Below are 24,776 nucleotides of genomic sequence, written 5' to 3'. Positions count from 1 at the left end.
ACGACAGCCAATCAGAGGCCGATACATAAGAACTCTCCACCCACTTCTTTGCATATGGACGGAAGAGCGTTATCTGGGCGTGGTTTGTTTCACGGTTAGTCACAAACGATGGCCTAAAATGAGTAATATAATCAACTAGCAATGTGAATCATACAGAAATATATACTTATAATTGCTTATAATTTATAGTGCCTTTTTTCCTAGAGGAAAAATACAACAAATACAATTATATCACTATTTACTCATGTTTTCGCAAACCCCCATGACTTTGGCATCTATAGAGCAAAATAATTTTTTTTTTTTTTTACAGAATTATCTATTAATGTAATAATCTTTTAAATGTAATGAAAGCGATTCATGAATGAATCATTCAGACTGTGAACTGGATTAACGACAATAATGAGATAATGATGAATTTGTATTTGTTTTATTAATAATGTTCAAAATTTCCATAACAGACACACTTATTTAAATAAAATACATAACACAGTAAGAATGTCTTGTTAAAAGGTAAAGGGTCAATGCCTCTGAATATGAACACCTCTTGACGTTCATGAGTACCAGATTTATTTCTCATCTGTGCATCAAGCACATCTTAGGCCACAGGTATACAAATGCCATCAACTATTGTGATGGAATATTCAGTCAAATTAAGTCATTTATTGGCATTCACAAAGATGATGTAACAATACTTAACCTTTGGTTAATGCTTCCTGTGCATATCAGTGAGTTAATAAGGCAACAAAGATCCAAAACATTTCGGAATCATGCTAAAACAAACTCCTAAAAAACTAAAATATTCACATGCAACATGCGTTACTGTATTCATCAACACACAATAGATTTAGAACATATTTTGTTTTACTGGCATTTAAAGCCTCTGAAAATGATGTTTTTAAACATTGTTTATAAACACTGCTTGTGAACAATTTTTGTAGTTTTTAACAATACACAAAAATTGGTATTGTAAACAAGTGTTCACAAATCAGAATGATTTACCTTATCATAGCATGAGTGTGTTTTCTTTAACATGTTATAATGATGACAATAAATGTCACTTATTGCAAATAAAGTTGGCTCATTTTCATCCAGTGGATTTCTTCTTATCTTTTGCACAGTGCAAATTTAAAGACAGAAAAACAAAGGAGAAAGCTGAAAGCAGAATGTGACGAAATATTTAAACATGTAGAAAAAACATGACAGATTCAATATCGATACTTACATCCTAACATTTAGCATGTCATTAATAGTTACAAAAATTCCCAGGCATCAAAGATTCATTACTTGTATTTTCTGCCTTTTCAAGTCAGAAGACACACAGTGTATCTGCACTTCATGTGCGTCAAAAAACTGATGTAAAAACAAGTACGATAGCTGCTGTATTTGTGTGTAATCAGTGTGAAAGTGGCATTTCCAAACCACTTTCTTAAATTCATTGTACTGTGAGGTTATATACATTCAACTGTACAGTAAACATACATTAAATAAGAATACAATTACACTTTTCATTGACCCTCATTGGTTAAAATCAGTCCAAACCTCATACTGAGAAGGGGTCTTATTTAATTTCCATGGAAAACTGCCCAGTGTGGAGACCACCAAAGTAAAAGTGACCAAGTCACAAATGAAACAAACTAGTTTGAAAATGAGATATTTTAGGTGGTTCGCATTGCCAAAGCTTGTTCAAGCTCCTGTCTTCGTTGTTGAATCTACATAAAAGGAAAGAAACATACATTTGTAAATGAAAAGAGCAAGTGAAATGACAACACTTGATTCAAACCTATACTAACATCGGAAGCAAAAAAATTTTTTTTAATAATCTCACATGATCCTTCAGAAATCATTCTAATATCCAGATTTAGTGCTTAAGAAACTTTATTATTATTATTAACAATTTTGAAAACAGCTGTGCTACATAATGTTTTTGTGGAAACTTATATATTTTCAGAATTCTTTAATGAATGAAAAGTTCAAAAGAATAGCATTTAATTAAAATAACATTAAAGTAACTTTTGATTAGATCAATGCATCCTTGCTGAATAGAAGAATGCATTTCTTTCAAATAATTCTTACTGACCCCAAATTTGGGGTCATTTGCATATACCCCTCCTCACCTTGCAATAGAAGTAGCGGCTGACAGCTTCCTGAGACCAGGGCTGGTTATAAAACTCAGCTCTTCTCTCTTCCTCTGGATTTCCAACTGTATCTGTCATCAGCTGTAACCACAAAATCCAGCCCAGTTCAAAACGGCAGAAAAAAATATTTCTCTATTAGCAGTTCCATCCGTTCAACCACTAGGTAGAGACACGGTTTCAAAAAATAATTTGACTTTATTTTGGTATACATTAAGGGTGCAAAATGCTTTGATATAATATTATTGTATATGACTATGATTTTGAGCGGTACACAGTTTACATTCACCTTAAGGTCTCGGTTCTGGGAGCAGATCCAGTCCTGGATGTAGCCCTTGGGGTCCCTGGAGAAGCTGAGCATGAAATCTCTTTGAATCTTCAGTTGGTTGATGGACTCGATAGTTTCATGGATCTAAAAAAGAAAATGTGAAAATGTGACAGTTAAGAGATCTGTAAATGTACAGTATGTAGTCATGCATAAGGTTTATATGAAGTTGAATAAAACAGTATATTCAATAATTCTTGTCCAGGTGGCTTTCACATTTTAATGATGAAGCTCTTTCTGACCTTGTTGTCCAGGGATGCAATCTCTTGCTGATTGGCGGTGGACAGCAGGAAACCATTCATCTGACTCTTCAGAGGATCATCAACTTCAACATCAATGTCATAGCAGGCTGTCTTCTTCTGGTCATTTGGATCCACACTGATAAAATTACAATTGAAAAAGTCATTTCAATTCATTAATTCATCTGAAAATAAAAATTCTGTCATTAGTTACTCGCCCTTGTGCCATTGTAAAACTATATGCTGTTGTTTTTTTAATGTAAAACAATAATACCTGACAACCTATAATGCTTTTTGGAGCATCATGCTATTTAGAATTTGTACAGTATGTGTACATACAGGACTGGAATATAATGAGGGTGAAGTTACATTTTTAAGTGAAGTGTATCCCTTTAAACTCTAAAGAATAACAGGCCCCTTAAATGTCCAGTTGTGTCACAGGACTTAAAACTGCTAAAGATCACACAATTGTAAGTTTGAGGAAACAATAAATGGAAATACATTTTAAATTCATGAGCAATTACCTGATAACATGATTGATCACAATAGGATCAGGCGGGAGCAGTAGATTGGTTAGTCGCTGGGGGATCTCACAAAACTTCAGACGAGGACAGTCAAAGATCTGGAAGAAATTAAAAAAAAGCTTTTGCTATCAGGCAAAATATTAGCACCAAAGTTGAGAGAGTATTTTATGGCATGGTAGTACCTGCTGAAAATATTTATCGCAGTTGATGTACTCCTTCTCATGAGAATCCTGCAGCTTGTTGGTCTTGACGTACTGCCATAAAGCCTGGATGATGCAGGAGCGGGTTTGAGTGTGGATGCCAAGAAGACGTGCAAGGCGAGGATCCAACTTAAACTGAGGAGGCTGAAATGCACAGTGGATAAAAGAAATGAAATAAACACATTCAGAAATTTCTAACAGAACCGTTATAAAATATCCACATATTTAGTATATTACCAGACTACAATTTACATTCAGTGTACTTGAGTAGTTGATATAACAAGTCCATGAACTTCATTCAGCAGCAAGAGTTTAGTTTAATATTTACCATTTACAAGTTTGGGATCAGTAAGCCGTAATACTTTTATTCAACAAGGATGCATTAAATTGACAGTAAAGATATTTATCATCTCAAAAAATATATCTATTTTAAATAAATACTGTTCTTTTAAACTTTCTATTTTGTCAAAGAATTGTGGTTTCTACAAAAAATATTAAGCAGCACAGCTGTTTTCAACATTGATAATAATAAGAAATGTTTCTTGAGAACCAAATCAGAATGATTTCTGAAGTATGTGATACTAAAGACTGAAAAGTAATGGCTGTTTAAAATTCAGCTTTACCATAAGAGGAATAAATGAACATTTTAAATATACAAAATAGAAAGCATAGTTTAAAAAGGATTTTATTTTATTAAACTTTTGAACGGCAGTGTAACAGTTTAAGGTATAAGTATAACAGTATACAGTTGTAACAGCGCCAATAAATAGTCACCATTTCTTTTATGATGTTTATCACCATTTTAACACCAGTTTTAAAAACTGCCTTCGGTAATTTATTTAAATGCTTTTATGGTTTGGTCTGATGAATTAATATTTATAATATGACTACTCAATTTAATCTCACAAAAACAATGTATAATGATTATAAAAGAGCTGAAATTTTTCTAGATGGTTATCGCATGTTGTTTATTGCTGAAACTACTTGAAATTTCATGTCAGCGACGCAATTGCAAATCTGTTTCATTGATTTGAATATCCATTGTTTAAAAACAAACCATACCTCTTCCCATCAGGATGTAGTTAGCAATGTGAAAATTGCTGTAATTAAAAGAGCCATTTACTCAATAGCTAAAGCTACTTTGGGGAATAGAAAAGGGCAATCAAACTTTTAGAGATTAAGGACGCGACTCTAGCTTTTAATTATAGTGCTTTTCAAGATGGATAGGACAATTAAGCTAAAGCTATTATTATGCAGATGAATTTCTAATTGGCCTTTCTCAACATTTATTTAGTGCTATACATTTTGTACTTAATACATTTTATTTAGCTTCCAATTTATTTGTTTAAATGTCTTAAAACTAAAACTTTATTTCTAGGTCTAAATTGGATTTTGAATCTCAGATTTTTTGTGTGACCTCAGGTTTTTAGACCCCATAGTCGATTTTTCACATAGTTATCATTCAAAGAGTTTGACGTCATACCTATAAACTAGCTATAACATATAGTACAAACTCTCCACTTGTAATCCATCAACCATAATCTCTAATAATAATTCGGCACTCTTGCACACACCTGATAATCCAGCATGAGCAAGAGGGTACAGCGCACAGTCACATCACCAGGCCTCTTCACCTGGAAGCCATCTGTCTCCTGGGTCGTTCCAGTGCGGTGCCACTGTTAGGATGAAACACAAACTCAGCCTAAACAACAGGCGTATAATAGAAAACTGCTGCATGAGAAGCATACTGCAATTTCAAATCTGATTTTGATATATTCAGAAGAAAATCTGCGCAGTGTTTGTCTGTGTTGAAGGTGTTTGTCAGGGCATGCAGTTGCTAAGATGTTCTTAGTGGTTGGTTTTTAGCAGGTTGCTATGCATTTACTAGTTGGTTGCCAGACTCTTCTGGCTGGCTTTCTAGTCTTCAATCCTCTATGATATTCTGGTTCCTATACATTGTTAGGTCTTTTATTTAATGTAAAAGGTCCATTCACACAAAGACTGATAACTGTAAAGATAACTATATTAGCGCCCACGCCGATGCACAACAACATTCTGTTTATTGCAAGCAAACGCTGCAGTTTTGTCATATGCCACTTTAAATGCTTAAACTCTTAAAAATGCTTAAGGGCCAGTTGCATAAACTGTGTAGACTAGTCTTAAAGGGTAACTAAACCCCTGGTCAGAGCCTAACTCCACCCACTGGCAATATTTGAAAAATGCTGGAAAAGTGGGCAGAGCCCAGGGGAGACAGAGGAGACGAACCGAGGGCGGGGCTGAGCGGGGGGCGTGCACCTGAGACCCACAGTATGGATTGATTGAGCTCGTGCAGGGGTGTGGTTAGTAAGTGCCATCATACGTCACAGGTGTATGCAACGTCCAATAGGAAAATTCAACTGCAGTAGCCGCCGTTCAACCTGAAGAGGCCAGCCCTCAGATGTTTTTACACCATATATGGTAGAATTACAACACTTTATAACCAAATGTCAAAACATTTACTCGAATCAATGCACAGCACTAATAAAGACGCAGTCTTACAGATCATTAACTCAAAAAAGTTGTTTTAGGGTTTAGTTACCCTTTAAAAAATTTGTCTAGTCTAGAAAAAAAATTATCTTCAAGACTGGTCATAACTTTTTAAATTCAGTTATGAAAAAGTAGATTGGTCTTATTTGTATTAGAAAAGTAAGACTGATAACCCTTTGGCAACTGTTGGTCAAACTAGTTCTTAAGACACAGTCTTAACATGGTGGCTAAGCTTATACAACTGGCTCTAGGATTGATTCTGATTGTCTGTCAATGTTTTTATCGTTTACGAAGAAAAAAAAAAATTTTGATAGTGATTCCAATAATATTGTTCGTCTGTGCCGTTTTCACGATAACTGTCATATTCTTTAATATAGTCCTTGGTGTAAAAGAGCCTATGGTAAAAAGTAAAAAGTCTATGGTATTTTTTGACTGATTTATTGCTCACAAGGCAAAAGTCATAAATCTGACTCCTTTTCTCAAAAAGCAGCAACAAACTGTAAAATTTATGGTTACTGGTTTCATCGCTGTAGCCAGCTATGAGGTCACCGAGGTCCGGTCCTCTGTAAATTTCTCATGTTCAAAAATAAACTTTCTCTGAATTACTAATTTGCTGTTTAAAACTCGTCATATGAGTGTCTGCATGTATAATTCAGTTTAGACAGTTTGAAAGAATGTTTAGTGTCCGTGGTATGAAAATGATCGCTGCGAGAAGCTGGCGGAGTGAACCAAGTGAACAAGGCTTGAGAGTGGGCGCAAACGCAGCCTCCGAAGTGTTGCCAGATCCAGCTATTATAAGCATATTTGGACTAGTCTTTTCTACTTAATTTGACACTTTAGAAAGTTAAAAGTGGGAAGCTGTATTTTATATTATTTATAATTTACAAAAGATTTAAACTAAGTTTTTTTTCAGTTTTATTAGTTTACATAGCAAAGACTTAAACTGACAGTAATCAAAAAGGTCAGTAAACCACTTTCAGTAAGGAAAACGCAAAAAACATCATGATATTATCTGTCAGAAATGTTATCAACGCTATTAAAAATAGTAGCATTTAACACTAGAACGACAGATTACAGAATGAAATGAAATCTGCAAACACTAGCCATGAAAAGTTTATGCTATTTCATATAGTAGTTACATTTTCAGAAGATCATGCTAAAAACATTCATAAGAACGCTAGACAAAGTTATCATCTATAGCAATGGTTATTAGTGAAAACTATAACAGTAATATGTATCGCTGCATGAATAATAAACTGATAAAATTATACACCCCTAACCTATAGTAAAGCATTAACAAATTTTGATGCAATAAATATGGTATACTTTTATAATATTCATCCCTGTAAAACAGAGAAAACATCTTCCACAAACATCTACATGTCTGTCTCTTTTAAAGTGTTCAGTTTACAGTTGAGGTCAAAACTTTACATCCCCTTTCAGAATCTGCAAAATGTTAATTATTTTACCAAAATAAGAGGAATCATATAAAACGCATGATATTGTTATTTAGTACTGACCTGAATAAGATATTTCACATAAAAGATGTTTACATACAGTCCACAATAGAAAATAATAGTTGAATTTATAAAATAACTGTTCAAAAGTTTACATTCCCTTGATTCTTAATACTGTGTTGTTACCTGAACGATCCAAAGCTGTGTTTTTTTTTTGTTTAGTGATAGTTGTTCATGAGTCCCTTGTTTGTCCTGAACAGTTAAGCTGCCTGCTGTTCTTCAGAAAAATCCTTCAGGTCCCACAAATTCTTTGGTTTTCCAGCATTTTTGTGTATTTGAACCCTTTCCAACAATGACTGTATGATTTTGAGATCCATCTTTCCACACTGAGGACAACTGAGGGACTCATTTCCAAATATTACAGAAGGTTCAAGCGCTCACTGATGCTCCAGAAGGAAAAACCATGCATTAAGAGTTCTTTTGAACAGAATTGAAACGTGTACATTTTTCTTATTTTGCTTAAATATCATATTTATTCATTTAGTTTCATATTTTTTTTTAGGCTACAGAAGATAATTATGTGTATCACAGAAGACAAAAGTTAAATTTACCCTGATCTTCAAATTCAAAATGTTTTAACCCCCCGACTCTTAATGCATGCATTATTTTTGAGCTATTGAGAGAAAGTGTCAAATCTTAAAAAAAAATTTATTAGCTATGGACTGCTTATGCACTGTTTATGCACAAAGGAGACATTCAAGCATGAGCGTGAATAAAATGATTAGGCTCTTTATGCGATCTCACTTGCATTTTCCATAAACCATCATGTTTCAGCACAATTTGAAAGAGACAACATAATGGCAATGACTCACAGCTCAACTCAATTAGCTTTGCTTGACATTGGAGGTTTTTTTCAATGCCGTCCTTCTCCACAGGTAAATCACTCTTTTTATCGCATGCCTCAATCTGGTGTGTGTTGTGATGAAAACCCACAGTCACCAAGGACAATTTAAAGAGCTGCTGAATGAATAAACCCAAATGCGGCACGTTCAGCCCGTTGCAATGGGCCGGAAGGGAACAAGGGTCACTCCTTGAGAGCCCCATACCACTTCTGTGTATCTGCCTTCCCAAGACCTCAATGTCCCTAACAAAGTGGATAAATATTAAGTGCGTGAGGCAGCTGGGAAGGTTCCCTTGTGTAATGTAAATGCCTGCGTGTGTCTGAATAGCACCTGTGCACAATGGTTCCTCCACTAAAATAGAGTAAAACGCACACTTTCTGAATACAAAGACTCTCAAGGTGCTGTAAAAGATTTTATAAGTGTTTATCTTCAGAAATGTGTTTCTTTTCTCCCGTTAATGCTGCCCAAGGCTCTGTGCTGGCTGCAGTGTCATCAATCCACAGTGTCATGGGCAACTTCCTTATGTAACACGTTGCTATGGAGACCACGAAGATATGTCTTACATGAAGTATGGTTAACTGAACTTTTCATTCTGACATTGACTTTTCTACTGCGTTCCAATCCAATCCGTCTCACAGTAGAGGCCAAGAGATTCTTGTGGACATGTACTTGAATGTGACAATATCGCCCTTTGTGACTCTCCTCAACCTTGTTTGAAATGCAAAGAGGACACTTGAGATTCTCTCATATTAATTACTTACAACTTTTTTAAAGAATGAATATCAAATATGGTTTAGCAATGTTTTTTATTGCCGTACGTAGAATGCTTACCTCCACTAAGTGGTTGTCAGGGCCGTACAGCTCCTTATCCAGCTCAATAACAAGGCTTTTAAAGAAAGAGGAAAACTTCCTCTTTTGTTTTCCAGGCTAAAGCGCACAGGAAATAAAAGATAAAGCTTAAAAAAAGGGACTTGCAAATTGAATGAAGCCTAAACAAACATTAGCACTGACAGAATAGTACCTTCGAAAAAATAAAAAGGTTCCATTAGCTTAATTAAATTGTTCTATGCTATTAAATTAAGCCTTTTAAAGAAAAAAAGTCATTTGGATGGATTTGCTCTCGCTTGCGAATATAAATAAGTTTTGTTACGTCTGCTAGATGCAATGAAAAGGACTAAGTTGGATTTAGTAATTATTCATGCATGTATTACATAAACTTCCATTAAATAAATGTTAACTGATTGCGCACAGTGAAATGAAGTTGAGAAAAAATGGTCAGGAATTGTTACATTTGCTCATTTTAATGAACTAAATTGAACAGGCAGCAAAAAAAAATATCATTTTTTGACTGACATTTAAAATAATAATAACAATGGTCACGGCAAATTAATTCAATGCTGCATTATAGAACAGATGGTAAGATTATTAAGGCAAACTTACATCATCCAACAACTTGCCCTCTACACGCAGCTCCCAGGATGCAATGCTGCCCTCAGAGTCCTCTGCGTCGGGTTTGGCAGGGTTGAAAGTGTTTGAAATGTACAATCGTAACTTTCGCTTTTGCTATAAGACAAAAGACAGTTTGAGCTGTACCTGCATTTTCCATATTATTGCTGACTATGAGTTAAATAAAACTCACTATAATTGTGTACTCTAACTGAAATCACATACCTTCATTGGTCTTTTGAGGGCTTCTTGTATATCCACCCTCTTCCTCATAATGGTTTGGTCAAGTTTGCGCTCAAAAGCCAGGAGGTCCATGTACGCCTGGGACTCTGGCACCAGTTCACGGATCTAATGAAAAAGCATCGTTAACAAGCAACTCTGCTATCAGGTCTAGTAATAATTCAATGCAAGATGTTTTCAAAGCAGTTTGATGGAATTTTACACATATTGTCTAAACATTTTCCCTGTAACTTTCTCATTCATTATCAATTTCGGTTATGACAAAGTCAATTTGTGGTGCTAAAAATTAGGTATATGATTTTCAACTGCTTTTGTTTTCAGGTCCCATAAAGCAGAGACTAACACAATATCAATAATCCTTATCATAAACTAATACATCAAAAAATATCTTATTTATATTATACAAAAATATTGTTGTATTTATAATTTGATACATTATAATTCAGTTATTTATAATTCATTTTAGGTCACACTTTATTTTAAGGTCCAATTCTCGCTATAACTTTTGCCCCAATAAACTTTTAATTTGCTGCTTATTAATAGTAGGGTGGTATGAGTAGGATTATGGGTGTAGAATATGGTCATGCAGAATATGTGCTTTATAAGTACTAATAAACAGCCAGTATGTTATGAATAGGCATGCTAATGAACACCTTAATAGTGAGAATTGATCCCTGTGCTAAAGTGTTATCCAATTTTATAATAAATATAATTTATTAAAATCATTAAATTGTTATATTTATATAATTAATTATTCATAATTAATACTACCATTAACTGTGTAAGTCCAACATGCAAATTATTAACATAAGGATGTAAATTCAAAATATTGGTTTAAAAAAATATATGAAATAAATAATATTTCAGTTGTTTCATGTTTTGTATAGATGAAAATACACTTCCTAAAATTTCAACTTCCACATTGTTGTTGGCACAAACCATTTTTATCCTCAATATAAGTGAACCCATATTTAATGATATCTTTTTTGCCTTATGATAATATGAAAGGTAAAACTCCATTATTCATATTCTCACAATTAAAGATATACTTTGTTGTAATATGGGCCTATAATATTGGTAAATGTAGACATGCCAATATTCTTGGCCCATTTTGCAACCAAATCAAGTCAATTAGTCTCAGGCGTTTGTACCACTTTACTAAGTCAATGACTGTTTTACATTCTGATTCTCGGTTGTGACTTGTTACTGAAACAAATCATGTATGTCCTTGCATGATTCACAGCAAAATTGTAACCTGACGCTCTCCTGATTTTCACAGCGTTGCATCATTCTCTCCTTCCCATGTGACCTCCATCATTTTACAAACCTCATCATAATGAATTAAGATTTTTGGTTTGCCTGTTAAAAAACCCCAATTAAGAGTTTGGGAGGATTAGCCATTTCAAGAACTCACATCCCCACCAGTTGCTGCTATTGTGGAATATTACTGTGTCACATCCCGATGGACACATTTTACCAAATCAGTCGTGTGCCTGCACTCATCCCACATCTCCATGTAATCACACACCATCACATTCCTTGGGAATTCCTTTTCCACCGACAGAAAAAAAAACAAATCCACAACAGCAGTCTTCGTGACTAATTGGACCCTCTTGCCCATCCCTTGCACTTTTTTTGCCCCCAGAAACAAGAGAAACCAGCACAATTACCTGTACCGTGTGATCACTCTTGAATTGGCACTGGAAATTAAGACATGAATAAACAAACAAACAAACAGATAAAAGCCAAAGTGATGGACCTCACCCTCTGAGGGAGAATCTTGTCTGCCATTTTTCTTCTCTTGGCACTACGGATTGGGGGGAAACAGAGAGAAAGAAAGAAAGAAAGAAAGAGAGAGAAAGAGAGAGAGAGAGAGAGAGAGAGAGAGAGAGAGGGAAAGCACGTTACTATGGTGACTGATAGCAGAGTCCACAGGCCATCTGCTGAATAACTGGGACCCATCCAGACGTTTTTCCAGCTGTGTGTGTTAGTGTATTTGTGTGTGTGATCAGAGAGAGGGTATAAAAGCCAGAAAAGGACAAAAAGAGGTTGAAAATAACACTTAATCGTGATGCATAAATATTAATGTTTGCACATTTTATGGGTGCGTGTATTGTAGAGTTGCCTTTTTGTTTTAACATCTGGCTGTCTCAGTTATTGTAAAGGGCTGTTCAAACAGCAAGCCTTTGTTAATAATATATTTGTTAAGGGGACAGTAAAAATGCTACAGTAAAAACCTGTTAACTGTAAGTTATATTACCATGCACAGTGACAAATTGTAAATGGCTTAAGATGGAATTTTACTTTAAAAGTTTACCCGTTTTACCACCTTTATCATGGTGGTTATCAGTCAATTTTAGGGTAAAAAGCAGATATTGATATTTAAAGTAGCAATGTTTTTAACATTATATCACTTAATGAAACAAACGGTTATAAGCTGTAAAATAGACAGGCACCAATATGCCAGCCTGTAACATTGGAACCATTGTCACCATAGTTTATGGTGAATATTTGGCAACCACAGCAGCCATTTTTATTCCAAACATAATTTTTTTTTAACAAATTTTTTTTACCAAAAACCACTGCAAGAACATATTCTGTTTGAGCAGTCCATAACATTTGTGAAAATCAGTTCTTGGTGTCCAAATGTCTGAAAATACTGACTTTAAAATGTCATTCCCAGTATCAATTTGGACCACAACAAATGAGTCGCATCCAACTGCTGTTTTCAGAAAGACATTTCTAACTCGTTTCTCTTCTATCCCCAAACATGCTGCATATAATTCGCTGGTGCAGAACATTTTTTCCCACTGACAAACATGCCACACTCCTATGGACACCGAGAGCTCCTCAGGTCCAGATTTGAAGAGCACATGACCTCGTCGGAGCAGGAAATGTCTGTCCACATTCACATCCACACCCCCTCTGGAGTATAAACTTTCTCATGATCTGACTCGTCCACCCTAAGCCACACTGCTCCTCCGGGAGAGGCTGAGTAGCAGAGACTGAGATGCGGTGGGGGTGTGAGGGTGAATGCCTCGACACTCGTCACGTATTCTTTATCTAAAATTAATCATTAATGCATTCAGGTGAATAAAAGGAGCATTTACCGAACGTAGGTCAACTATAAGAGAAAACATTGTGAATTAACTGAAAAGGCATGACAGAAGGGTCATGCAGCCCATACACACACAGCTAACTGACCGCAACCACATATTGTACTTCACATGCACTCATTCTCAGGTCATATCGACTGTTGTGTTCATTTAGTGAATGTCATTTTTTATTGGTTTTGACTTATCTGTGACCTTAAGTGCATACATGCATTTGGGGAAATATGCTTCAGTCAAGTTTGAAGCTGCAAACGGGAACAAACCAATCAGGCAGGGTCCATCACAAACCGTCAAACTAACATGCAGCAGAATAAACGGCCTACTTGAAGGATCCAACTGAAGGATCTGATTGGGCGTCTCTCATGTCCATCTGTCTTGCAGATATCTCATTTGCTGCTGGAAATCCAAGTGGTTTCCTATAGGTTGATTTGGGGTACCTCTAGTTAGTTACTTAAACAGAACTTTTCAGTAACAGCCGATATTACACATATAGACGTTTTTCCTGAAAGTCTGACTCTTAACCGGAAGGATTCTTTGCATTTCCGATCTCCAGTGTTTCTAATCAAATTAGCGTATATTCCCAGCTGATAATCAAATGTTAAACCTATTACAATGTTTTAAAAAAGCACATGGCTCCACAGCGCCATCACATTACAGTGTCGCAATGACCGTCATTTGTCAGTGCCTCACTCCTCAAAGTTTAATGAGTGTGTAGATGACAAGAAGCTGCCAACGTTAGCAACATTAAAAACAGATGGGCACTATTTGAATGGGTTCCTATTGTTTACTCAGGAAAAAGGTTTATACGTATATATAGGCAATATCTGCAAATATACACTAACCTTCAAAGATTTGGGGGCAGTAACATTTTACAAATATTTTTAAGAAATAAAATAATTTTTATTCAGCAAGGATGCAAAAGTCACTGTAAGGACATTTATAAGGTTAAAAAAGATTTCTATTTTAAATAAATGCTGTTCTTTTAAACTTTCAGTTTTTTTGTTTTTTTACAGCATATTAGAATGATTTCTGAAGGATCATGTGACACTGAAGACTGACTGCTGAAAATTCACAGGAAATTACACACTTTAATATATATTTAAATAGAAAAAAAATAGAAAACAGTTATTTTAAATTGCAATAATATTTTATAATATTACTGTATTTAGATCAAATAAATGCAGTCTAATTTACATTTGATTCCTAAACTCATTTGTGAACTGTTTTAATTATTTATTTTGAAATTTATGTAGACAAAATAGCATAGATAGGGGCCATTTATTGGTTATTTGCCATGAAACAAAATAATTATCGGCTTATTTGCATCAGGCAAAATGTTAATACCTGTGCAGTATTGCAAGATGATGAAATGCTGTTCAAGAATATAATGAGATAAATGTCTTGTATTTCAATAATCCAGGTCTAACATTTGTTAAACAATTAGATTCTTTTGTAGCATGGTCTGTTGAATTCAGTAAGCTGCCCCTCAGTAATAACAACTGACACACTTACATGCATATATTCAGTTGAAATGAAAATGCAAGGACAAATACAGTACTGCAACAACACAGATGAAAACCTGAGAAAACTAACAGCAAATTCCAAACACCACTTTCACGCCCTTGGGAAGGGAATGCTATTAGCAGGGCTGTTTCAAATGAAAATGAGCGATGGAATCCCCTCGTGAAGGTCCTTTCCGCGAGGCTGTTGGCAAAGTTTAGAGGTGATCGTGACTTTAAGTACACAATTTTGCCATTTGTGATCACATGACACAGACAGCAATGTGAATCAAAAAGATTCAATATCTGACACTAGGTCTTAGCAGCTATATCAATAGCTAGAAACAAGAGTTTTGAAGTCCAGCTCTGAAAATCAAATGTCAGTACGAGACAGTAATGCCCTGCAGAAATTCAGCGTCCTCACTTCAAGTCTTGTGCACTGTGATACTCTGCTGCAAAAGGCAATTACAGTAAGTGTATTACTTATAACTGTTTCTCTATTAATATCCACCTAGAAGTATTTTGGCATTTAATAGCGATCAAAATGTTACTGTCTAAAGATAGAGCACCTGCACCAGCCAAACATAAGATAGTTCAGTCACTAGAGAGCGCTATACTTGGCAAGAGCTTCCTGGCAAGTTGTAGGAGGAGCAAAATGAAGACCACAAAACCTTAATAAAACTTCATACAGTCATATGAAGTACCTCAAAATCAAAATGCCCAGATTTCTCTCAAGACACGGTAGGTTAAGGGGACACATAGCTATAATTTATCATCTATTGCGTGCACTGATTAAAAATCAACTGAATAACTCAGAGAGCAGTTTAAGTGGCACTCACTTTCTGGGACGGTTCTGGACGGGGGGAGGTTGCACTGGCTGAGTTGGGGTAGGACGTTTTCGGTTGGGGTCTATGGCTGGGTTAGACATCCCTGGCCGAATTGGCGGTGTTCCTCCATATGGAGGCCCAGGAGGCCCCATGGGAGCGCCTTGATGGGGCATCCGTGCCCCTGAGGTCATCCCTGGACGCTGTGGAGATGAGAAAAATGTAGACTAAAGGTCAGATAGCCTCACATTTCTTTGTTGAGCTCCTTTGATGTGCTATGGGATGTTATCTCTCTGACACACAATAAATATGAAGACAAATATGCATATATTCATACATGTATACTTATCACACTTGTAGCTTTTAAATCAATTACAGCAAGCTGACATAATGCACAAAGACTCTTTTGAGCTAAGGCGCTGTTATGAGCTCCTCCTCCAGTATCTGAAGCAGAATTAGGCCAGGGCCTCTCGCACCTGTGCCTGTCACTTCAGAAGCGACAGCTGCTCACCCTCTACCGAAACACAGAGGTGCTGGGTAAGTCAGCCTAATGCAGTCTAAATGACAACTGTGCAAACTGTGATGTCAAATAACGTCTCATTTTATCTAGTCCACATGCATTATGCTTTCTGGAATTAGAATTTTTTTTGGGGGGGGTATTTCTTCATTTTTCCAATATAAATCTGGACTGTTTGTACTGTGAATCCGCTATATGTATAGCTCTGGAATTGGAATTTTTTAATTGAACACAGCAATCACAATAATGTAACTTTTTACAATAAGATTCCATTCATTAACAGTAGTTAATGCAATACTTAGCAATGCAGTAGAGCATTTATTATTCTAGTACATCGACATAAACAAATACGTTCACATTTTTGCACAAATTTGTATAAATTCTATTAAAAGGAGGAGACACCACCCCTCACAATGTAGAGCACTTTGAGTGCTTAGAAAAAAGCAGAAAAGCGCTATATAAATGTAATGAATTATTATTATTATTATTATTATTTAAATAATAGAATTTCATTTAAATGAATAATTCAAATATTAACATAAAACAATATTATGTTCATAAATTAACATTTATATAGATTAATAAATGTGAAAGCGAAAAGTGCTATGTATATAGAAACTGATATAGCAAACAGTAGTTAATGCAATAGCGAAAATGAAATATAAACACTTTTATAGCATTTATTTTTCTAGGTTAATTTCTACATACATAAATAGATTTATTTTTTGCATACATTTAATTTAATAATTTAATTGAATTTATTGATAAAAATATATAAACTACATTTTAAATGAACATTAATATAAATCAATATATGCAGTTAAATATGTTGTTCATTGTTTGTTTACATCTAATTCAATAATTAATGTTAAAAAAATTGATTGGCACTGTAAAGTGTTACTCGACTGAAGATAAATATTATCTTTTTGTCCTGTTATTATTTCTGAATGCAGTTTGTGTGCTGCAGAGGAGATCTGAGGTCTGTTGTTCATGACTCATAATGGCAGAGTCACAAAGTCCCTGTGACTCTCTGGATGTGCACCAAAGTTGTGGAAACATCCAGAATGTGAGCCAACGTCCCCAGCTCCAGTCCTCCCTAAAGTGCGGGTACAGTACATCTCTGCCAGAGATGCTCCCGTATGGTGCTGTGACCCTCACGACCCGATCGCTTCCCAAAGTAGGCCAAGCTCCCGAGGTGTCCAGGCCCGGTCCAATCTCAAAACATCTGAGTGAAGAGGCAGTGGGCTGTGAACATGTGGACGCAGCGGGAACGGGTGCAGGTCTCTGCACGCCTCTGCCAATCCCTGGCTCTCAAGGTCGTAATGGAGGTGTTCAGGGCACAGGAGGAGGCACCAGTGCTGGACTAGCACACAGGATAAGTTTCTCAACACTTTCGCAATACTGCTGTGCCATATACTACATATCTGTTCAGAGATACCAATACCAGAAATATTTTTGTAGATCCTAATATTATTGTTCTCAGATCAATTGCAATGTGAATCTTTATTAATGAAGAAAAAAAATCAATGTGTTTGAGATTTTTAACCTTTACCATACAGCTTAAGGCAAACTTTGCAAGTTTGTAGTACAACCTGTTAAATAAAGAAAATGTATTTAATAAGATAGAAAAATAGGATGGTTTTCTAAAAAAATCTAAATAATTGTACAAGGTCTGTTAGCAATCAAAGGCCGAATGATCTCTCTTCTATAAACCATGGAGAAGTTTGTGATCACCAGTAACCACTCATTAAGAGTCTGCATTCAACCCCAATCCATCAGTTTATGAAATATCTATACTTCCATTTTCATGAATAGCCTTTTCTGGATTATTATTTCCACAGTATCAGTGCTTTGTTAAATAATACATGGCAAAAGTGAAGCTAATACAGGGTTAGGGTGTCTTAAAGGTTATGTTTTAGCAAAGAAGCCTCTAGAAACAATACCTTTCATTTGGTCTGATATCAAAAAGTATTAGAAATCAGCCTCAAAATAGTTGCACAACCACCAAAAGTTCTCAAAAGTCTCTGTGAACCTTTCATTCGCCCACACTTTTACGCAGTAAACACCCTGAAACACATACAATCAAGTTTGCATCACTACATGTTCATGACTAAATACCACAGCAGGATTTTTATGTGTGATCTACCCTTAGGGTGCTCCTGATACACACCCTCCTCTGCCTGCACACACACCAAAAGAGCATCCTCTGTTTCATACTAGTACTCATCCCTCAAAATACAAGTATCTCTCATACTTCCAGTACCAGAGTTTCTCTTTCCTTATCCTCCTCCATCTGTTAAAGACAATAACCTTTCACTCTTTCTCCTACACTCGGTCCTCCGTGGCTATTCCTGTTTTTTTTAAAACCAATCTACATAGAAATGAGCGGATAAGAGACGCTGCATCTTAGTTCTCCCGTGAGCAGAGCCACTGACACGCTTCCACATGCACAAACATGCTCGCTCTCTCACTCACCACTCCATGGACGAGAAACTCAAACAGTTTACTCTTGGTGGCTTTACGAGCCCCTCCGGCAGAATCCTCCATGTCCATGTATAAAACTCCCAGTCTCTCTTTTGTTCCCTCTATTCCTGGGTACCTCTGACTCTGTGCGCTTCCCTCACTTTCCCTTTCCTCCAAAAGAGAGTGCTCCCTCCCTCCTTCTCCGCACTCTGACGTTCCCTTTCTCCACTCTCTCTCTTTTTAAAGCGTGTAAGCGTGTGGCCAGAGTCGAGTCTCTCTCTCTCTCTCTGTTTTAGCTTCCCTCACAGACTCTGGGTTGGGAAGGATGGGGGTCTGTGAAGGGGGCTGTCGCTGGACCACCGATGTGTAGTGGAATGCTGCTGAAAGCAGGAACATGGCAATCAGGACTATCAAAACACAGACATGGTGCTGTTCCAATAGGCGGTTATGTGGCGGTAAATTATCCTTTTGCTCTCACAGCTGGTTATTAAGTCTGAGAATTACATCAGGGAAATTATAATTAACACTGGGGAAACTATAAAGGAATGTTTCTACAGGCAGGATTCTGAAGAATTGTCTGTGAACCACCATAGCGGGTCAATTCAGATTATGCCTCAGAGTTTGTCAGTAAGCAAGCAATTAAATGGACAGTTCATCCAAAAATTTTAAATCTGTCATCTTTTACCCATCCTTGTGTCATTCCAAATCTGACGTACTTTTCTTCAGTAAAACACAAAAGAAGATTTTGAGATCCAAACAACATTGGACCCATTCATTTTGATTGCACTGACATAAACAAACAAACAAATAAATAAATACTGAGACACTAAGGGTGCGTAAATGATGAGAATTTTCATTACTGAATAAACTATCACTTTCGAGGACAAGCTGTTGGGAAAAAAGTTGGCAAATTACTTGTAAAAACGCAATATTACAAATCTCCACAATTAAAAAATATATACATTTTAATAAAAAATAAAAATATTAACCTTTTTTTAAAAGGAAATAAAAATACCACTGGCAAGGAAGAAGAGATAAATATCAAAACATGTACACTGTTAATTTTCAATAATTATCATATGTAAATTTACACAAGCAGAATTGTACTGATTTACAAAACATTTCATGTTGACTGAACCAACTAAGCACAATTAAAAAATATATAAAAATAAAGATGAGGAGGAAAAATCTCTTCCAATAGTAGAAGACCCCCTTTAAGGACCCCCATAAAGGCTAATACTGGAGGGTGGCAATGTCCCATTCAATCAGAGTGAAGGGGGTGCTGAAGGGGGGCAAACGCAGGTTTTGGGAAGAAATTAGCTTGATTATCCATGTGCACATGTAGAAAAGGTGCATAACAGCTCAATCGTCTTTTATTAATAAACTTAACAATTTTTGCTGTTAGATGCATGTTTTCTAGTCAGACTGACTTGCCTAGTATTTGTGGTAAAGGAGTAAATGTGATGTGGTATTTCTGAAAGGATAGGCCTCCTCTAGAATTACAAACTTCAGTATTGCAAACAATACTGTCTGGAAGCACATAGACACAACAGAGCAGATGTTGGGCTCAATGAGGATGTTCATCATGTAAGTTACACGATGTACATCAGTAAAAAAGCAGCTGGAAGAAGTTCTGAGACAGACTATTGTCGGTTATAACCAGACATGCTATTTCTGAGCTATTCACAACTGTGTAGTCATATAGAAGCAAAAAATGATGAAGCATTCCTTACAAATAACAATTGAATGAGTAATATTTCAATTGACAGGTGTCAATCAAGCGCGCAGGATTGTTTATAGTCTAAAAATACTGTTAATTAGTAGCAATGCATGAAAACAGCAAAATTACAATAGTATACACGTCTGAATAAGACTCTCGCGCCAAGCAAAAACGCTTTGAAATAACAAATGCTGAAAACGCATTTGCAGTGTAGACTGAAGCGGATAATGACGCGATGCGATGGCGTTGCATTCCTACCTTTCTTTCCATTGCTGCAAGTTTGATGCCCTCAGTTCAGCTGAAGAGGAGAAAGCCCTGAAACACACGCGGTGGATGTCCGGCAACTTCTTCACGGTTCCAGACAGGTCCTCGGCTACTCCCCCCTCCCCTGGGAATGAGAGCTGGATGGAGGGATGCTGGCGAGGAAGGCCCGTGTCTGTGATTTCAGTCGGGATCCGGCGGCAGCGAGTGCGGCAGACGCAGCGGCGCAGGCGCAGGCGCGGGGATCTTCAGACACAAGCGATTCAATGAAGGATTAAGGGGACGTCGTCAAACTACAGAAAATGGAAGTAATCTGTGCATTGCTGTAAAAAGCACTTCGTCATATTAACAATAAGGGACATCTTCGCTACTGGCCGCAATAAAGAATACATTTTCCTAACTGCAAGGATTTTAGTGAATTTCAAATGTGAAACGATTCTTACTCAGCTCAAAGCTTACTAAGCATTCATGTACATAAATTTGATATTTACACAGTTACATTCCCCACACACATATGTGACCCTGGACCACAAAACCAGTCATAAGTGTCAGTTTTTCGAAATGGAGATTTCTACATCAGAGTAAAGCAGAGTAAATAAGCCTTCAGACACAAGCGTAAATAAGCCTGAGTAAATAAGCTTTCCATTGAAGTATAGTTTGTTATAGGATAGGACCATATTTGGCCGATATACAACTATCTGAAAATCTAGAATCTGAGGGTGCAAAAAAATCAAAATACTGAGAAAATCGCATTTAAATTTGTCTAAATTAAGTTCTTAGCTATGCATATTACTGATCAAAAATTAAGTTTTTATATATTTACAGTATGAAATTCACTGAATATCTTCATGGAACATGATCTTTACTTAATATCCAAATGATTTTTGGCATTAAAAAAATGGACAATTTTGACCCATACAATGTATTTTTGGCTGTTGCTAAAAATATACCCCAGCGACTTAACTGCGGTCAGGCCAGCCTCCACTTTGAAAAACACGGTCATTCTAGCCGCCACGTTATTTTGTGGTGCGCATATACTAGGCGTTGCGGTAATAGCGTGTCTCTGGAAGCGATCTCTGGCATTCATTTATTAAGCCAGTTTCTCTGTCAATAATGAATGAATAAATAAATGAATGAACGAATAAATAAATACATTTTAAATATTACAAAACGGTCAGATAAAATGAAAATGACTTCAAATGTTGAGTATTGAGTATATATGAAAATAACTGATGAGAAATAACAAATTAAAAGCCTTTCATGAGCTTGCATATAACCATATTTATCTGTAAATTCACATAGTTATAAAAAGAACACTCCCTGTTTCCACAAAAAAAGTTTCACTTTTGATTAACATACCACTCCAGAATGTAATTTGCCCAATGTCAGGACTCTCTGATTTTCTATTAGCTCTAAAAAGGAAACTCCCTGTTTCCACAGACCAGTTTCAATTCAGATTAATAGTCCACTACCACAGGGTGTCACTCAACCGATTTCAGGACGTTCTGATGTTGCATTACATAATAAAAGCCCTCCAAATAGTATTCTGTCTGTCAATTCTGATTGGTATAAAATGAAACTCCCCATTTCCACAGACCACTTTCACTTCGGAGTGACAGTACACCTGCTCAAAGAGTCACTCACACATTGCCAGAACTATTTTATGTATAATTCTAAAATAAGCCCCCTAAAAGCTCATATTTAAGATGCTTTGTCTACACTCTAAAAAAAACTGCTGGGTTAAATACAACCCAGTGCTGGATTATTGGACAGAACACATGCTTGGTTGTTTTCAACCAACAACTGGGTTAAATGTTTAACGCTTCTGGGCAGTAACCCAACCGCTGGGTCAAAACAACCCAATCGCTGGATTCGTCCATATTTTACCCAGCGCTGGGTTATATTTGTGATATATTTGTTGTATATATCACAAATATATACAACATTCTTCTTAAATCACATATTTCACACCAAAACACATAACTACAGACAACAAACACATACACACCCCTTTAATTAAAAAAGAAAAGAAAAAAAGAAGAGATGTCAGGGTCAGATATGATCAATTATGAAATAGTGTCCCTTAAGGATTCAACGTAAAATACAAAGGGCTGCCAGACCCTATAAAACTTTCCAGAGGAACCTCGAATAGTATACTTAAGGTGCTCAAGTTTAAGATAAGACATCACCTCAACTACCCAGTGTTTATGAGATGGTGGCCTTGCCTTTTTCCAACTGAGAAAAATCAGGCACCTAGCCAATAATGAGGAAAAGGCAACAATTTCTACCTGATTAGCTAATAGGCGCACTTCTTCCGGCACTACACCGAAAATGGAAGTCAAAGGATTAGGGTCCATGTTTTTGTCACATATAGATGAAAATGTTCTGAAGATGTCTATCCAAAAACGTTTTAATCTGGGGCATCCCCAAAACATATGACTCAGGTCTGCTGGTTCCAAGTCACATCTGGGGCAAGATAGGTCTGACCCCAGATACATCTTAGCCAGCTTGCTCCTAGACAAATGGAGCCTATGAAGCACCTTGAATTGCAGAAGTCCATGTCTAATACATTCAGAAGACGAGTGTACCAGCTGGGAGTCTGCATTCTCAACTACCTCGACAACTGGCTCGTTCTCGCACAGTCAGAGGTGGAGCTTTTATTGCACAGAACCCTCCTCCTCAGCCACCTAGAGCGCCTGGGACTCAGGGTCAACTTCACCAAAAGCCTGCCGTCTCTCAGCCAACGACTATCGTTCCTGGGAACAGTTCTCAACTCGACTCAAATGAGAGCCATAGTTGCGCCAGAACGTGCTTTGGGCATGCGAGAACTCGCAACCTCCTTTGAGATCGGTGCCACTCACCCTCTCAAGACATTTCAAAGGATGCTGGGCCTCATGGCCGCAGCGTCGCCAGCACTAAAGTTTGGTCTGCTTCGCATGCGGCCTCTTCAGCGCTGGCTGAAACCACAAGTTCCATCACATGCGTGGCGTCACGGACGCCTCTGTATCAGGGTGAGCTAGGCCTGTGTAACAGCCCTAGCCCCCTGGAAAAACCCTCACTGGTTGGAAAAGGGCATGGTCATGGGAATGGTTTGCAGGAGAAAGGTGCCTTCAACACAGGTTGGGGGGCGCTGTGCGAAGGCAAACCGACTTTCAGCCATTGGTCGAAAGCAGAGAAAGGCTTCACATCAACTGCTTGGAAATGCTAGCAGTATGTCGAGGAACACTTCGGTTGTCTGCTTCTTGAGGGGTGCCAAGAGGCTGAATCTGCCTTGGCCCCTCAAAGTCCCTGAAGGACCCTCCCTTTGAGCCGCTGAAGTCCACTACCCTTCAGTCACTGTCGCTAAAGACTGCTAGGAGACTTGCAGGCGCTCTCCATTAGCCCTGCCTGCCTGGAATTTGGGCCTAACGACTCCAAGGTCGTCCTGAAACCAAGGCAGGGTTATGTGCCCAAAGTGCTTTCCACTCCATTCAGAGCTCAGGTCATCACGCTCTCCGTGCTTCCTCCCTCTGATGAGGACCGAGAATTATCCTTGTTCTGCCCTGTCAGAGCCTTGAGAATCTACTTTGAGCGTTCCGCCCCCTTTAGGAAGTCAGAACAACTCTTTGTTAGCTTCGGTAACCGCGCCAGAGGGCATCCGGTTACGAAGCAGAGGCTCTCCAGATGGATAGTGGATGCCGTTATGCTAGCGTACTCGTCCTTGGGCCTACAATGCCCCATCGGAGTACGAGCCCATTCCACAAGAGGCATCACCTTATTGTGGGCATGGTCTAGTGCTGTGTCTATTACAGAGATTTGTGCGGCGGCCGGTTGTGCCTCGCCGTCCACATTTGCTAGGTTTTATAATCTGGACATACCGACCTTACAGGCCTTAACCCTCTCTGCTTAATGGCAAATTTTTTACATGGGAACTTTCTGACGGAGAACTCTTGGCCGCACGGTGCTCAAGCTCTCTGATTGGTTACTTGTATGTTTCGGCCCAGGGTGCCGAAATGCAAGAAGTTCTGGAACGATTATCCAGGCCGGGCATGACCTCTTTGAGTTTAGCCTGCTTTAGCCTTGGAGTTATTGTTATGCTTCCCTTAAGCATTGATGCTTGAGGAGGTATAAACTGAGTCGTTCCTCTATCAGCACGGCGTGATTGAACTGTGTTCCCATAGCGTCTTTAGACAAGATGCAGTACGAAGTGGAGTATCTCAGGAAACTGAGGTTACGACAGTAACCGAGTACGGTTTCCTTTTTAGAGCTATCCAAAATCAAAGACAAAACAGGTTATATATGAGATTTATTATGGATTTTATTATATAATGAAACATCAGACAGTATCAGCATTGGCTGAGTGATACTCTGGAGTGGTGTGCTATCAATATAAAGTGAAAATGGTTTGT

General features: G+C 37.3%; 1 protein-coding gene across 3 annotated transcripts; it reads right to left on the bottom strand.

Moving 5' to 3' along the window:
• Positions 1–410: 410 nt before the first annotated feature.
• LOC306846008 (SWI/SNF-related matrix-associated actin-dependent regulator of chromatin subfamily D member 3-like) lies at positions 411–20,620 on the bottom strand. 3 transcript variants are annotated; one of them, XM_079379063.1, is made up of 14 exons: positions 18,420–18,634; positions 15,443–15,630; positions 13,428–13,520; positions 11,756–11,798; positions 9,977–10,099; positions 9,746–9,868; positions 9,137–9,232; positions 4,995–5,096; positions 3,403–3,564; positions 3,221–3,318; positions 2,700–2,835; positions 2,422–2,544; positions 2,115–2,216; positions 411–1,709 (listed from the first exon to the last, which is right to left on the bottom strand). In XM_079379063.1, exons 1-14 carry the CDS (start codon positions 18,495–18,497, stop codon positions 1,656–1,658), a joined length of 1,521 nt encoding a protein of 506 aa, XP_079235189.1. In that variant the 5' UTR covers positions 18,498–18,634; the 3' UTR covers positions 411–1,655. The 3 variants fall into 3 exon arrangements, with proteins under 3 accessions (XP_079235189.1, XP_079235188.1, XP_079235187.1); XM_079379062.1 differs by lacking the exons at positions 13,428–13,520; positions 18,420–18,634 and adding an exon at positions 20,386–20,620; XM_079379061.1 differs by lacking the exon at positions 13,428–13,520.
• Between the last annotated feature and the right edge of the window lie 4,156 nt (positions 20,621–24,776).

The sequence above is a fragment of the Barbus barbus genome, assembly GCF_936440315.1.
Source record: "Barbus barbus genome assembly, chromosome: 26".
Classification (NCBI taxonomy): Eukaryota; Metazoa; Chordata; class Actinopteri; order Cypriniformes; family Cyprinidae; genus Barbus; species Barbus barbus.
The sequence above is the reverse complement of the archived record's forward strand: the minus strand, read 5'-3'. Positions and strand labels throughout refer to the sequence as shown.

What these genes read in the sequence shown, in the direction of transcription:
- LOC306846008 (XM_079379063.1), bottom strand. Translation starts at nt 18,497, where the DNA reads ATGGACATGGAGGATTCTGCCGGAGGGGCTCGTAAAGCCACCAAGAGT. An exon ending in GCGATAAATATTTTCAGCAG is followed by an intron (nt 3,319 to 3,402) that starts GTACTACCATGC and finishes AATTTCTTCCAG; the next exon opens with ATCTTTGACTGTCCTCGTCT. An exon ending in CCCAGAACCGAGACCTTAAG is followed by an intron (nt 2,217 to 2,421) that starts GTGAATGTAAAC and finishes TTGTGGTTACAG; the next exon opens with CTGATGACAGATACAGTTGG.